The 17,063-nt window shown below is 44.4% G+C and overlaps 1 protein-coding gene across 1 annotated transcript in view; it reads right to left on the reverse strand.

Moving 5' to 3' along the window:
• The window catches only part of Cep72 (centrosomal protein 72), a 27,503-nt gene that overhangs the window by 4,277 nt on the left and 6,163 nt on the right, over positions 1-17,063 (reverse strand). Inside the window, exons 4-11 of the mRNA XM_021180358.1 lie at positions 14,976-15,084; positions 12,978-13,156; positions 11,510-11,716; positions 10,157-10,461; positions 9,003-9,141; positions 7,438-7,634; positions 3,737-3,863; positions 336-447 (exon numbers count right to left, since the gene is read on the reverse strand). Of these exons, the coding sequence (XP_021036017.1) occupies positions 336-447; positions 3,737-3,863; positions 7,438-7,634; positions 9,003-9,141; positions 10,157-10,461; positions 11,510-11,716; positions 12,978-13,156; positions 14,976-15,084 (1,375 nt within the window). The remainder of the gene's footprint in view (positions 1-335; positions 448-3,736; positions 3,864-7,437; positions 7,635-9,002; positions 9,142-10,156; positions 10,462-11,509; positions 11,717-12,977; positions 13,157-14,975; positions 15,085-17,063) is intronic.

Raw genomic sequence — 17,063 nt, forward strand, 5'->3', positions numbered from 1 at the left:
TCCCAGGCCTCAGTGTGCTCCCATGTCTCAGCATGCTCCCATGTCTCAGCGTGCTCCCAGGCCTCAGCATGCTCCCATGTCTCAGCGTGCTCCCAGGCCTCAGCGTGCTCCCAAGCCTCAGGCTGAACACTTTTCAGGTCTATACCTCAGAGTTCACTCCTTGCAGTAATCATCATATTTCATTTTTTACCAAGGGAATGTTCATTCATGTTCAAAGTTAACATGGCAATGCATGTAGGTCCTGAACACCAACTCCTAAGAGATAGTGTCAGCTGTTTCTTGGTGCCTCACACCCTGTGTCTCAGCCACCCCCTGTGACCCACTGAGGCAAGGACCTGTGGCTCTCTTGAAGCATCTGTGTGAGCTCCTGGATCTTGTCATAGTGCTCCACGTGTTGCTTCAGCTCCACAACTTCCCCAGAGAGCTGCTTCATACTTGCCTGAAGTCCTGAGGAAGACAGGAAGTAGTTAGTGTGTAATGATGTTCATCTACATGTTTTGATCATTCTGGTTTAATATTCTTTCTCAAAGCCAGAGACAGAATAATAGAGACTCAAAGATGGGGGTGAAGAGTATCAAGGCAACATCTGCCTCCCTCTATGAGAGCTAATACTCCTGCTACCACACCTGCTACCCTAAAGTTGGTACCAGCACAAGACTCTTCTACTGGATCTGCCTGCAGAGTCTCCCCTCCTTCAGGAAGCAACCTACATTCATTCACAAGGGAGCCCGTGGTTTGGGGAGAAGCATCATGAAGTCTATATGGTAGCCATATATCTGATGAACCCATACATTCCTTCCTACCTGTGACAGAGCCAGTGCTCTCTTTCACTGAGTTTCTAACTCAAGGGAGAAAAGCAATACTATTTATTGGCTCCCTACATCTGAACAAAGAATACAGATAAATCTATATGTAGACACAAGGCTGTGAAACCACATAGCATCAGTAACATCAACAAAGCCAGAAAGCAAAGTGTGGCAAAGGACAACAGTGACACTAGCATAAGGTTTTTCTCACCAGTCAGCAGTATGCAAACATCTGTGCCAATCTCAGTCAAGACAACAGCCTCCCCAAAAGCTCAGGTGAAAGGGACTCTGGGAAGACAGCAGTGGCAGCCTGGTCTCAAGGCCTCCCAAGAACCTCACATTAACCAAATATCAAGAAAAACTAGATGAAAACCAAAACCCCACAGGAGTCTCAAGTCCCTAACCCCAGGGACTAGGTCAAGCCCCAGAGGAATGGTAAGTGCATGGCATCTCTCTCTCCAGGGACAATTTGTCATCATGGGGCATCTGACAGATAGAGTGTAGAAGATCCCAAAGGACCTAGTATCCTGGGCCATTGACAGGACTGTGGTAAATTAAGTGATGGTTTCATCCTGCTAGTGAAGAGAACAGATGTTCCATGTAGTCTAAGGAGCTGGGCAGCCCAGTCTCATTTAGAACAGGGTCCTCACTGGGGAAAAAAAAAACCAAACAGTTCGGTTGGGGAGGACTGAGTAAAACATGACAACAGAGAGAAGGGAGGGGAGGACCAAGAGATGCCCAAAAGGAGGCAGTTGTATTTTTGATCTATATAGTCAGAGAAGATACTATAGCCTATCTCTTAAAGGAAATCCTAAAGAACAAATGTCATGAAAAATAAGTGACAGAAAACTCCTGTTGCCATAACAGAAGTGTAAGGAGCCCTAGCTTCTGAGAGCCAGGTCCACAGAGCAGATTTGACCCACGCACACCAGTTCAAAATAAGCAAAGACAAACAGAAAATGACACAAGAAATAAAGAGCAACCTGAACCAGAATTACAGAATGTCAGAAAACTCATGCTACCTTAGCAATAAAGAGCATTATACTAGAAGTGAAGGCAAGGCCAGAAGGAAAAAGGAACCAAGACAATATAAGTAATGTCTCACAGAAACAACCAGCATGCACAATTAACCCTGAGGACCCAGAGTGGTATGTATGCCTTCCCGGTAACAACAGCTCTGTGGTGGTTTGAACAGGTATGGCCTCCACAGACTCATGTGTTTGATGCTTGGCCTGAGGACTGGCACTATTAGGAAGTGTGGCCTTGTTGGAGGAAGTGAGGTTTCCTAAGCACAAGCTATGCCCAATGTGCAATCTCCTTCTTCTGCCTATGGATCAAGATGTAGAACTCTCAGCTTCTTTTCTAGCACCATGTCTGCCTGCATGCCACCATGCTTGTCACCATGACAACAATGAACTAAAATCTTTGAACTGTAAGCCAACTGCAAATTAAATGTTTTCCTTAGCAAGAGTTCCTGTGGTCTTGTCTCTTCACAGCAATAAAAATCTAACTAAGATAAGCTCTCAATATGCACCTAGGACTCACTTAACAAGAGGGAAACCTAACCAACTGCCCAGGGTGAGTGAAGTCATGAATTCTGGAGGAAAACCTAACCACCACTTTACTAAACCAGCATAATCCCTAACTATTCTTTAAATATTCGTCCTTCTAGTCACAGGTAAATGCAGTCCTCACGACTCATCAAGGAAATGCCTCTTTGCAACAGAGGGAGATCATCACAGAAAACAACAACCAATCCAAATGCAAAGATGTAGAGCTCATTCCCAGTGGATACACCTACAAAACAACTCACCACACTTAGGTTTCCAGAAACACTGTGGGAGAGGGGGGTACACCGGGGGTAGGGGTGGGGGAGACTGTTAAGAGCCAGAGGATCAGGAGGCTTGCTGTGAGACTGTCTCCAGATAATATGTGAAGGTACACCCATAAAGTCTCACCAACATGGCTGCCTAAACATGAGCTGAACAACAGACATGCCTAAGTGGGTGAGGGAAGGATCAGGAAACTTTAACTCTATACAGAGAACTGCAGGCAGCTAAAATGCTGGAAGTTGGAGAAAATCTTCCCCGGGAAAGAGCACTCTAACTGGTTACCCAATACCAAATGGTCAGCTCTGAAACATACATACAAGTAGCATTATATAGCCTGAGCAGGTTACATTTAGGAATATATATAAATATAAATATATATATATATATATATGCATTATGCATGTAGCAACAATTAATGAAAAAATAGGCCATGAATTTGAAAAAGAGTGGTATTGGGGGGGGGGGCTAGAGGAAGGAAAGGGGAAGGGGAAAATGATATAATATCAAAAAGAAAAGAAATAAATAAGATATAAAGAACCTTATCATTCAGCAAAACAGTACACTATTAGCAAGCAGCAAGAGACCTGAGGAGACACTTGGCTCAGGAGTCAGACCTGGGTAGGACTCTTCCTTGTGGTTCTAAGGGTCAGGAAGAAGGCAGTTACCTCCTGGCTCTTTAAAGTTTCCTTTGAAACAACAGCAATGTGTGCTCAACAGTTTGCCCTCCCAAAATACAGATGACCACCCTAGGCATCTGAACCTGACTTTTCTTAAAATTGAAAAACAAAACAGCCCAAAAAGTGAAGAAAGAAGTGAAAATGATCTGGACCTGAAAGAAACACAAGCAGCTGTCAAGACACCTGATTTCTCCGAGAGCAGAGAAGCCAAGGTCCTGACGGCAGTGGAAGCCAGACAAGAAGCTCCCTCCACCTGACCCCCCAGACTCGCTGCTACAGGCAGCCGTTAACAACCAGCCTGGGTCTCCAGACCCACTCAGGCAGCATTGACTGAATCAAACTCAACATAAAGTGACTTAGAAAATGTCTACTCTATGAATTCACGAGCACTCAGATTTTACCAAATAAACGTTGCTCTTACCAGTGATCTGCAAAGTTAGTGCAGTTGAAGTGTCTGCGTTCTTTACTTCTTTTTTCACATTGTACAGAAGAGACTTTAAGTGGCTATTCTCTTCCAATGATTTGTCCAAATGTTGTCTCAATGTGTCCTAGAGGCACAGAAAACAAAGGCAGACAAGTGAAATTCAGTCAATAAATTTAATGAAATGGATTAAAACTCTGGACAGTCACTACAGACTAAAGTTTCACTTTTTTATTAGATATTTTCTTCATTTACATTTTAAATGCTATCCCGAAAGTCCTCTATACCCTCCCCCCACCCTGCTCCCCAACCCACCCACTCCTGCTTCCTGGCCCTGGCATTCCCCTGTACTGGGGGGCGGGGGGGGCATATGATCTTCGCAAGACGAAGGGCCTCTCCTCCCATTGATGGCCGACTAGGCCATCCTCTGCTACATATGCAACAAGAGACACAAGCTCCAGGGGTACTGGTTAGTTCATATTGTTGTTCCTCCTATAGGGTTGCAGACCCCTTCAGCTCCTTGGATACTTTCTCTAGCTCCTCCATTGGGGGCCCTGTGTTCCATCTTATAGATGACTCTGAGCATCCACTTCTGTATTTGCCAGGCATTGGCATAGCCTCACAAGAGACAACTATATCAGGATCCTGTCAGCACAATCTTTCTGGCATATGCAATAGTGTATTAATTCTGAATCACAACACAAAACAAAAATCACTCTAAAACACATTCTCCCACCAACAGGCTACCTAGTCTGACCCACTTGAAGAGGAAGGGCACAAAGAAAGGGCAAGGGGAGGCAGGGTATGCACCATAGGAATTCGGGTGCAATACCAGAGGATCAATGGCTGGTAGTTAGTAGGTCCTCTCTCTCCACAAGTATCTCATTGACACAGCAGATCCCAGGCTTCTATACTATTCAGTGTTTTTGGCACTCTTCCTATGAGAACTCCATTATGATCTGGGTCTTAGTCTACAAATGTGGGGAATTCCATCATCTATTCCTTATTACAAGGAGGAACTGAGGCCTGAGTCCTTTAGCATCTTCACAGGCAGAGAAAATGCTGAACACAAGCTGGGACATTAAGACTGAGACATAAGACAGAGGTCAAGGCTCCCATCAGAGCAGTAATGACAGCTACTGCAAAGGTGCTGCAAACCATCAGCTTTCTGACAGGTGAGCCATGCACACCGGTCACCTGTAAAGGTTCCCACAGTCCTGTATGCACGAGCTTTCGGCTCATGCACCAGCAGGCATACTCATAAAGGTCTGGGCTCTAGACAGGGAAAGGAGTGAGAACTAGCATCTCACCAAGACCCAAGCCCAGTTCGCAGAAAACTGGTGAGTTTATTATATATGTGGCAAGCCTACCCTCACTTGTGGATGCCCTGCAGGCCAGGATGCCTTCTGTTTAAAGGCTGACTACCAGACCTCAAACCATTTCTCTCAGCTGCAGCTTTAAGTCTTCATTTCAAAGCACCTCCTACAGTGAGGCCCCCACACAGGCTTTTCTTTCTGATATTAGCAGTCAGTGGTGGGTTGTGCTAGCTCCTACCTCTATCATATTCCAGGCTCTGATAGGCATAGACAGCAGGGTACTGAGTACAGCCAGACTAGGCAGGTACATCTGCCTTGGAAATTGTATTCAGGATACATGTTAGGGGTAGAATCTCTGCCTTAAGACATAATTCTAGGGCCGGGCGGTGGTGGTGCACCCATTTAATCCCAGCACTTGGAAGGCAGAGGCAGGTGGATTTCTGAGTTCGAGGCCAGCCTGGTCTACAGAGTGAGTTCCAGGTCAGCCAGGGCTATACAGAGAAACCCTGTCTTGAAAAACAAAAAACAAAAAACAACAACAACAAAAAGACATAATTCTAAATGTCACAGGAAGCTCCATGCAGTCTAACTCTGGAAGGTGGCTCTCATGTACTTTCCTAGCTGTCCCAGGAAGTGGTTATTACAATATGAACTCCTGACCCACTTGCTGGATACTCCTTCTTCTCCATGGCTGGATAACCAGGAGCATGGCTCACTCACTTGAACAGACAGAGAACTTTAGCCTGTTCCTGACTTGGCACTCAAGGTTGCTCTTCAGCACAGATATTTTTGTGCATCACTTTCATACTGCAGCAGGGCAATACTGACCTCTGGACCCTATCTATCTGGGTGTCACTGTTCCAGATGCAGCGGGGTTCACTAATACTTACTGTGTCTGTCTTAACAGGTACTACTGGTTGCTTTCTTGTAACAGACTATGCTGTGTCCCATGGGGCCAACAATCCCACATGGACAAAACTCTGCATAGCACTGTGGTCCAGGCATCCTGGGCCCTGGCCCTCTCCAATGCAAGAGCTCTGTGCACATGTAAGAAGAGATCCACAGCGTTTTCAATACTAGAGACCATGGGTGTCACTTCAGTTTCTTTGTTTTCTCTAAATTGAAGTTTCGAGGGTCATCTTTTGTATAGATCTTTACAAAATGGAGATATTATTTGTGAGGCAACTTTAAACTTTCCCACTGAAATCCTGTGGTATGTTCATCTATGTTACAAATGAGGCAAACTAAACTTTATACTCAGTACAGGGGAACGTCAGGGCCAAGAAGTGGGAGTGAGTGGGTAGGGGAGCAGGGCAGGGGGAGGGTGTAGGGGACTTTTGGGATAGCATTTGAAATGTAAATGAAGAAAATATCTAATAAAAACAAAAAACAAAAACAAATGAGGCAAACTAATGCAGGAGGCAAACCAGGCAGCTGAAGCAGGGACCCATTGACTCCAAGTGTCCATGGTTGCTGGTGCTCACCTTGCCAGGGGTGGGCCAGTAAACATGGGTAGAGGGACAGACTGTAGTGCCCTTCTTGGTATCATGAAGACTCAGTAGCCCATACAGAGGTATGTATAGTATCAAGACTTTATGGTAAGAAGCCTGGAAGAAGAACCTGACCTGTCAGGCTTTCATATAAGTGCTGAGTCTTAGCAACTGATTTGTGCTCAGTTATCTCAGTCTAAGCAAAAGCTGGTGACATCATGTTAGCCCAGGCTCATTTTGGATTTATGTAGTACAAAACCACAGAGCTAAGCAGATTAGTACTCACTCTGGTGGGTGCACTGGTAGGTGGTTCTGCAGCCCAACCCTTCTGCCTTTGAGGTAAACCATTAGCATAAACTTAAAAGAAGTGAGAGCACCCCAGTACTTTAAACACACTGTAACCCCACAGAATCAGTCAGCTTAGATGCCAGGTCTAAGTTTGTATGGTTCTTTCTGGGTATACCAGCTGATGCTAGAGAGGTCCCTCGACTCAGACAAAACCATCAAGTGCACCTTGTTGGTGCAGAACAGAGGCGAAGACCACAGATGACCCAGCTAATTGGAACCGTATACAGCAGGACTAAGAAGCCCAGGCAACTGACAGAATATGTTTCATTTCTTCTTCCCCCATCTCCATCCAGACTCTGAAAAGAACACCAGGCAAAATTTTGGCAATTAGCAGCAGTACTGTCATAGGTTCACTGTTTCTGGGACTTGGGTGTGACACTGTCAGATGGAGCTTTGGAGGCACCTGCTAATAAGTGGAGCAGCACAAGGGAGCTCAAAGGTGGCTGTGGAGCTGCCCTTGCTATGTGGGGTCAAACTTGTCTTCCCCTTGTCCCATGAACATCTACAAACAGCAGAGAGTACTCATTTACCAGCAGAGAGCACTCACCAGCTCCCTCTTTGTATTATTGAGCTCTGCTGTCATTTTGGTCACTGTAGCAGTATACTGCTGCTGTTGCTCAGCAAGGCGGCTTTGCAGAGTCTTATTTTCAAGAGATAGGTAACCAATTCCTTCCTTTTCAAGAGCTGAACTGTCACGAGTTGCTGTGAACTCTTGAAGAGATGACAAAACATGCTTGGCCTGAGCTAGGAGTCAAAAGGAAATACTGTTAGTATATCATAGCTAAAGGAAGGAATACAAACAACAACAAAAAATGCTCAGTATATTGCTATATGACTAGAAAGCAGAGCATATAAAAGAACAGAGACAATGGCACCCTGAAATCACTTTGCTTGGCTTCCCAATAATGGATATGGCTTTTAATGTACAAAAAAGGCAACCCTCAAGAAAAGGTAGCCATATCAGAAAGATATGGTGAATGTTTGATAGCTTGGTTAGCAAACTCCAACATGACAACTACATCATGGCCATCACAATTACCATGGACCACTTCTGTTGCAACAATACACTGTCCCTGATTAAAGACAAGACGCATAGCCATCAAGATCCAGCACTACAGTTCCCAGGGTTTCTCATCAAGGAACAATTAAAAGGATCACAACCTTGAAGGAAGTGGTCAGAAACTATGTTGGCTACTAAAGTCAACTTGACACAAGCTAAAACTCATCTGAGAAGAGAGAACCTCAATTATGAATATGCCCTCTAAGATGGGGGCTACAGGCAGGCCTGTAGGGCCTTTTCTTAATTAGTGACTAATAGGAGAAGGGCCCAGCCCATTTCGGGTTGTGGCACCCCTGTCCTGGTTGTCCTGGTTCTATAAGAAAGCAGACTGAGCAAGTCATGAGTAAGCCAGTAAGCAGTACTCCTCCATGGCCTCTGTATTTGTTCTTGCCTCTAGGTTCCTATTCTGTTTGAGTTCCTGTCCTGACTTCCTCTGATGGTGAACTGAGATGTGTCAAGAGTAAGCTGAATAAACCCTTTCCTTCCCAAGTTGTTTTGATCATGGTGTTTTATCACAGCAACCGTAATCCTGACTAAGACAGGAACCATGGTAGGCAGTGGCTTGGGCAGCTCAGTGCTGATAGGCCTGGCTCCCAAAGGATACTAACATGTAGCTCAGGCTGCTGGTGAAAGCAGCCATTGCCCAGGCTTAGAGCAGAACACTGCACGAGGAACCCCAGCACAATCTCATTCTGTATTTCTAGTATGCAGAAGAAAATAAACCTGAGCCCTCAGGAGGGAAGACAATCCCATTGGGTTTCTGACAGAAAATAGTTTCTCAGCCTTCCGAATGCCCATAAGAAGACAGAGTAGACATGGCATTTGTAGCACTGGCAGATGGTAGCCCATAGTCACAAAGCACTCCACCCACCAAGAAGGGTAGCAACAGTAGGGAGGACATGTAATAAAACATGTAATATTCACAAGAGGATATCTATTATTTAGCACGGGGACAATTATTCACTTCTCTGGAACCCCAGGTTGGATGAACACTGAGAGTCCAAAACCAAGCAGGTGAGCAGCATCTCCTAACAGAGACCACCAGGACTCACCAAGGAAGGCCTCATTGCCATGCAGAGATCCACTGCCACTTGAGCACCTGTCTATCAGGTCGAGGAGCGCCTCCAGAAGGGCCACTTCCAGAGTGGACCTCCGCTCAGGCACCGCTGCCGAGCAGAGTTTAGGAGACAGCTATGATGAAGACACAATGACGAAGACTGGCTTTAAGTTGGCAGCTCACTGCAAAAGCTAGGTCTCTAACACAACATGCCAAGGTCTAAAATGCTTGTCTCCGTAATAGAAGGAGCCCACACCTAACAAGAGACACCCATCTGTGAAACTAGCTTTGTATGAGGCTCTAATAGCATAGTATTCCTCTTCCCCCATTTTCCTTTGTTCCCACAGTCCAGAACTTGAAAACAGGCTGCAAATGGACATGGTCACATCACATATAAAACAGCCTCCAGAACTAGCAGTCAGAGGCATTAGTCTACTGTTTCTAGCTTGGTTTAGAAATCCCATAGCTAGCTTCCCTTGCTTTTGCCTCAGTTCTGAAAGCTTAGGAGCAATCAAAGAATCAACCACCTTGAAGGTCCTCTGGCTTCTAAGCCAAATGGCTCTACCTCCTAGACTTTTCCATTTCCACTTCAAATGGCTGTAGAAAATCTCCATTTTCCCCATCGTGCTCCAGCAGCTTTGAGTCACTAAGGTCTGCTCTCAACTTGGTGGGTGAACCTGAGTCTCAAAGCCTGTTACTAACTGGGCCAGCTGGCTGCTATTGAGACAATGGAGTAGTTTCTGGAGCTTCTGGCTCCTTGAGGATGTGAGAACTCTTAATTCTCTCATCAGGAATGAATCCTTTGGAAACTATAACGTGTATTTCCAGGGTCGCCCCCCACCCCTCATGACAGTCATCGAAGACAGCCTGCCATAAAGCCTGATTCCAACTTTGGAGACAAATGTAAATAAGGGAAAATGCCCCCTACTATGTAGCTGTGTTTGCCTCAGAATCAGAGCACTAGAACCATGGAACACAAGATCAAGCATCAAGAAAGTTGTTTAAAAGCAACATTCATTGTGGGGTCACAATTATTACTGAAAATATAAGATATGGCAAGCAAGAAACCAAACAACTGTGCTGCTAAAACACACTTAATGGTAACAAGGCAGGTCTCCAGCTGCTGACCCCTCTGCTACAGCTGCTCACCACTCTGGGGTCACTTGTGCCATGAGATGTCCGCTCTTCAGCCTCCAAAGCCTCAGAGTGAGACAAGGCCACCTGACTCTGGCCCTCCAAGCCATCCTGTCTGCTTAGACTGTCCTCAAGGCTGGTGGGCCCGTCAGCCCTCTCTAGGAAGCTCAAACACTCCCGGTCTGAAGGCACCTGGAATCTCCCACCAGGCATCCTTCGCTTCCTGTACTTTTCAGGGACAGGCAAAGGATTTACTATTTTTTGTGATGACAAACTTGATTTCTGAGCAGATGAAGCACAGTCCTCAACATTCACAGAGTCTGTAATACAGAGAAAGTAGGCAGAGCCCTTATTAGACTGAATTCTCAGGGATCTGGAGTCTTGTTTTATATTTTTAAAAATTACATCCACAAGTGTGAATGTGTGTCCACCAAACATAGGCACATGAAACAAACACATGCTTATATATGTGCATGCGAGCACACACTCGGGTGTGGACAGACTCACACACAAAGACACATGAGAGGAAGAGGAGAAGGAGGGGGAAGGAGGGAGGGACATGAGGAAGCACATGTGGAAAAACATGGATTTTGAGAAGAACCTGGACAAAGTGGACAGAATCCATTCTTGTTAAGTAGCAGGCTTTCATCAGTACTTGCTCTGCATAAGCTCATACACAATAGACGTGTCAATAAAGTTCTCTAGACAACATCACACACATGTGTTTCCAAGATATTAAATAGGCAGGGATAATAAAATGACATGGGAGGTCCATGTATTTACTCACTAATACTCTCTGGGAGGGGCAGACAAACTCTTGTCTAGGGAAGAACAATGACAGCGGGGAAGGCATTGAACAGGAGCATGGCTCTGCCTTAACCGAAGCCCCAAACGCTGAACAGCCCATTACCTAACCATTGATTGTGCTTCTGAAGGCCTCACAAATGTGACTGAAACAAGCGCTTCAAGTTTTGATACTTACACTGTACTCATGGTACTCTTAATTAACTTATTCAACTTTCCTCATCCTTGGTATTAAAAACGCAGCTAGTTTCATGAGCTTGGCCTATGTATTTAGAAGAAAACACGTGTCTATGGGACTAAAGAGGGATAGGAAGAAATGTGAGAGGCAGAGAAAGAGGGTGTGTGCACAATGGAAAAATACCAGGAAATTTCCAAACTAACAATCCAAAATACGGGTGTGTGATAAATTTTGATGTGCTAAATCCTTTCCAAAGATAATTTAGAGCTTCATATATAAGTATAAAAACATCAGGAAAAATTTAGAGAGTTATAGCAAACACTGTGAATAATGTGTAGACACTTATTTAGAAAGGCAGCTCGATCCTGGCAGGACTGGGCGCTTACCTGCCTGTGAAGTGATGCGGGCATGCTGTACGTGCATATGGCAGGCCTCTGGCAAGCCATGCTGTGGGGGGAGTTCCCCACAGAGCTGGTCCTGTGGTGAATGACCTGGACACCCCCTGGAGGTGACTTTCTTCTTCTCATGGCCTCGCCTCGCTGAATCCCCACACTGGTGCTGGATGGACAAAGGACTCAACAGATGTCTGGACTCTATTTTATTAAAAACATTTAAAATCTTATTTTATTAAAAATTATATTTTAAGTTTGTGAGAGCAATGTAATCTATAAAATATACTTTTCTTAAGTCAATTAAGTAAGACGAAAAATACTGAGTAGGTTAATATAGTAGTCAACACTGCAGTGAATTCTGGATAGTCTACCAGCAGGAAAATGTCAGTGTTCAAGAGTGACAAGACTCAATACCAAGTAACCAAGATGGGATGGCAGTGTATAGAAGAGAGAATTTACAGATTGGGAAATAGATGCAAATCAACTCCCTTAATGAAAGCCCAGAGTAATCCTGTCTCCTTTCAACAGATGCTCAGAATAACTGGAAGTGGGAGAAGTCTTGACCAGTGATGCCATACTCTCAAACCACTCAGCACTGACTCCAACTGTGGACTGTGCATAAACCTGGGCAGTCCTTCTATGGCATGGGATGGGAAAAGGTCTGTATTAGGGCACAATAAAGCACATTCTATTTTAGAAAAACTGTCTAATTGCGCTTAGCTGTTCTTTGAAGCGCTGTTAGGAATGTGAAAAGGCAATCGATCAGTAGAATGAAAAGAAAGGTCTTAGATCCAAAATCCACACGTAATTTGTATGATTCGACAACAAAAAAAGAAATAAGCTATTAAACAACAGGGTGGGAGGCTTTAAAGTATCATAAGAGAAGATATAGATGGCCAACACCACATCAATACCTGCCAGGAAAAGGTAAGTTAGAACGAACACACCCACACACCCAGGAGAGGAACTAGGGTTCAGAGGACTGAAGACAGCAGTATTGGGAGATGACGGCCCAGGAGCTGCTGGCCCAACATGAACGGCTCTGGGAAATTCATCATGGAGTACAAGACATTAAGTTAAGGTCTATAAGCAGGTCTCTGGGGAAAGGCGCATTAAGTTCACAGGGTCTGGGAAGTTCTGAGATCCTGGTAGAACAGTGGCCTAACCAGGCTCTTGAGCACCAGGATTTCAAAAGATCCAAGTGGCTCACTACTCCTCACAGGTGCTGGAGACATCTGGCTTTCTTGTTTAACTCAGACATTTTTCCCCCTATGCTCTGAGACAGAATGAGATTCAAACACTACAATTACGCCTAGATTCAAGTTAGGGCCGTTAACTTTTCCCTTTGTAATTCCATAGTCAACATACTAGTGTTCAGAGTCAAAACTGTAAGCACTGTAAGTATATGCTCAGGCCAGGACCTGTCTGACCCATGGAGCCTTCACTGTACCACGGTGCGCACCTTGGGCATAATGGAGGTCAGCTTCATGTTCCTTTTGGCTGGAGCTCATGTTCCCAGGAGGATTGCTTAGGTCCCATTCACACTCGGCAATAAGGTTCAGGACAGCCTCATCATCAGCATCCATGACCAGGCATTTTTTGGCCGAGGTCTCAGTGCATCTGCTTCTGAGGTGGTGTGGTCTGCAAGGGAAAAGGAAACTTCTCGGTGTCCGCAGGCCCAGGTATGCTCCCAGCCTAGCATGGCTCTCATTATAAAGTAACCTGGAAGAGGGACTTACCTAGCACAACTGCAACCAATAACAATGTCATGAGATGCCACCAACACGATTGCCTCAGCATTAAACAGAAGTCCACTAGAAATAGCTAAAAAATATAAATTCTAGAATGTTCCTCTGTTTCTACAATCTTCTAACAGGTTAGAATTCAACTTATTCTTTTCTTGACACATTCACAAGAAATACATGTGATCAAGAAACTTAAAGAACTACATGTTCCGGATGCTTATATTTACCTTCAGCTGAGTGAGGCATGCATAACATAGCCTTTAACTTTTTGGTTCCATATACGAATGGCAATCTTTGACTAATCACTAATCAATAAGCTAATTAAACTGAAATTTCAGGGCTCATATACAACAAAGAAGAATATTCACAGAAATTGTTCAGAACTGTCACCAAACAATGACAACTTCAATGCTCAAGAACAATACATCCAACTGACTAGAGAGAAACTGACTGACTTCCAGAGATGCTACCAAACTTTGACATGATGGAATATTATTCAGCTGTCAAGAAAATGAATTTTTCTGGTAAATGGGCAGTGCTAGGGGAAAAAATTTATCCTGAATGATATAATCCAGACCCCAGAAGACAAATATTGTCTGTTTTCTTTTAGATGTGGATGTTACCTTTTAAGCCCTTGATATGTGTGCTACAGCCCATGTCACCTCAGAGGTTAGGTGACTATTAAGGGATTAGAAGGGGGAAAGGGACCTCCCAAGGAAGAGGAAATAGAATATAACATCAGAGAAAGGCACGGGAGACTGGAGTGAGAGCTTAGATGGGCATTGGTGATAGAAGAAGAGAGGAAGGAGGGAAATCAGGAGGACAACTAACAATAGGGCTATTTGGGAAGCTCTGTGAAAATCTGCTACTGTAGATGTTTCCTAAAAATATGTGTATGCTGGATAGTTTTATGTCAACTTAACACAAGCTAAAGCCATCTGAGAGGAGGGAACTTCAATTAAGAAGAGGGGTACAGGCAAGCCTGTAGGACATTTTATTAATGATAGGGAAGAATCTAACCGACTGTGAGTAGAGCCATCCCTGGACTGGTGGCCCTGGGTTCTATAAGAAAGCAGGCTAAGCAAGCCATGAGGAGCAAGCCAGTAAGCACCACCCCTCCATGGCCTCTGCATCAGCTCCTGCTTCCAGGTTCTTGCTCTGTTTAAGTTCCTGCCTTGTCTTCCCTCATTGATGGACTATCACCTGAAGTGTAAACCGAAATAAACCTTTTCTTCCCCAAGTTGTCTAGGACAGTGTTTCATCACAGCAACAGAAACTGTAACTAAAATAATATACATATATGAAAGGAAAAAAATTTAAAAACAGAAAACAAATTTCTCCATAAACTACAGATTGAGGCCAAGACATCTAAGACATGCTTTCCCTTAGTGCCATAATATGAACAGAATAATTAAAGAAAAAGCTGACACAAGAGATGTCAAGAAATCCAAATGCAATGTTCTGAGGTATGGCTGTCTTTACAGCAGCTTTCTTGTTTGAAATGGACTGGAAGTACTAAAGAACTTGGGAAGAAACAGAGAGATCCATGTCTACCACCACCTACCTGAGTCCCAGTCAGAACTGAGAACTTCTATCTGCTCTGCATACTTGTCCCTCAGGGATAGGTGGCACACAGACACTCATGCCTGATGGCTGAATGCCCTGTCAACAGGCAAATTTGAAATCCATCTGAGTGGAACCACATTAGTCCATACCTTCCAACTGTTAAAGTGGTTGAGAAGTTCTCCTTTGAGTTCAGTGAATCTCCTGGGGCAAAATGAAGCTGGGAAGCCTTCCGCTCACTGTCTCTCACAGGACGGTCATCTAAAGAGAAAATTCCCAAGAACTGTAGAGAACAGGGGCAGATGATTGCCATGTTCTTCATGAGAGCGGACACACCTAGCTCTCCCTTTCTGGAGCTCACAATACCTGAAGGTTTTGGTGCTTCATGGCTGACACAAACATCTCTGAGATACCGAGAAAGGGAGTTTAAGGCATCAGAACCCCATTTACACACAGAAGATCAGTTCATGGTCAAAACATTCTAGCTCTTGGTGCTATGTCAAGATAGTCCAGACTTTATGGATGAATTTAACTTGATATTCATCATCAAATGGCATGCATCATACTAGAATGATGGGCTCTGGTGGCTACACTTGGCTTCCCAACAATGCCAAGAGGCTGGCCTATGCCCATAAAGCTTGCTGTTTATGAGCTGCTATTGGGACAGGCTGATGCTCTTTGCAATAGTAGGCCTTGTAAGGTGTACATCATGTGCATGCCAGACACTGGATAAGTCTTGTCACACAAGCACACTAAAGGGTCTGCATAGAGGAGAGTCCTCCCCACAGTGAAGATTCCGACTATGTGAGTTTGCTCTTAAGGGTGAGTCTCCAGAAGCCCAATGCTGGAACACAGAAACAGAGGAGAAATCCCAAATGTCCCATATAGAGATACAAAGCCTCAGAAGGCCTTGACCAAAAAGCCTTCTGACATGTCTTATATAAGTACCTAAGGATGAGAAGGCCTTAGTCTTAGAACTTTCCTCATTTTATGAGTTAGGTTCCCATGCTATCTTCTAAACAGTATTTACCGTATGGCACACAGTTATAGAAAATAATAAAAAGTGAGGAAGACCCCCACAATGTTGCATAGTTACATGCGTCTTCTCTGGACGAGGAGAGCATGTCTAAGCTGAGCTACTTCCCTCAGGGGCTGTGCAAATCCCTGGACTACTCCACCAGAACTCAAATATAAATCTTCCAAAGCCATTAAAGTTCACCCCCCACACACACACACACTTCTACCTTTCCTGGCAGCAGCATCTTCTCAGACCCTACTGCATCCTACAGCTATCAGACTACCCCTTTGCTCCTTTCTCTACAACCTATTCAGAGTCTCCCGAATTCCCACCTACAACCAGGACCAAGCCCCTCTGCAGGCCCTATACAGGACCAAGATGCTCTTCCAGCATCTGCCGATTCAGAGCCTTTGGAGAGGATTTTTTCCAATGGCGCTGATTTCAATAATATCCCTTTGCTGTGTATGAAAATACCTCTTACATTCCTTTTCCATACAAACTCTGTGATTCTGAATCTAAACTTTTCTGGCAAGGGAAAGGCAGTGATTTAAACCTGAAGAATTCAAGACTACCCATAATTGTAATGCTTCTAAATACAAAGCCAAACTCAACTGTTTATAAGTTACTTAAACAGTCAAATAAAGGATAGAACACAGCACATATTCCTTCCAAGTATCTTCAAATTAAACACAGAAATTCCAAGTATGTCTTAACTAAACAATGTGCTCTAGGCAGTTGGCCCATCTGCACCCAGGCTCAACACTTTGTAATCTAACAGTGTTCATGCCTATAGGAGGTCCATAGCACATCTTATGGCTAGGAGTTTCATCAAAACTGAACCAAATGAAGGACATGAGGTCTTACCACGGGTACTAAAGCATTAGTGTCAGTACTCACAATGTGAGGGAACTGGGCTCTCTGGGTCAGGACACAGAAGATACAGGCACTCAGTACCCCTCCACCTTTGGCCAACAACTGTACCTTAAGGTTAGAGATACATGACCACCACTGCATGGGCAATGGACTACCAGTCACAAATAAGACAGGCTTGCCCAATGGATGGACCTGGAGGGCATCATCCTGAGTGAGGTAACCCAATCACAAAAGAACTCACATGATATGTATTCACTGATAAGTGGATATTAGCCCAGAAACTTAGAATACCCAAGATATAAGTTACAATTTGCTAAACGCATGAAACTCAAGAAGAATGAAGACCAAA

The sequence above is a fragment of the Mus caroli genome, chromosome 13, assembly GCF_900094665.2.
Source record: "Mus caroli chromosome 13, CAROLI_EIJ_v1.1, whole genome shotgun sequence".
NCBI classification, from domain to species: domain Eukaryota; kingdom Metazoa; phylum Chordata; class Mammalia; order Rodentia; family Muridae; genus Mus; species Mus caroli.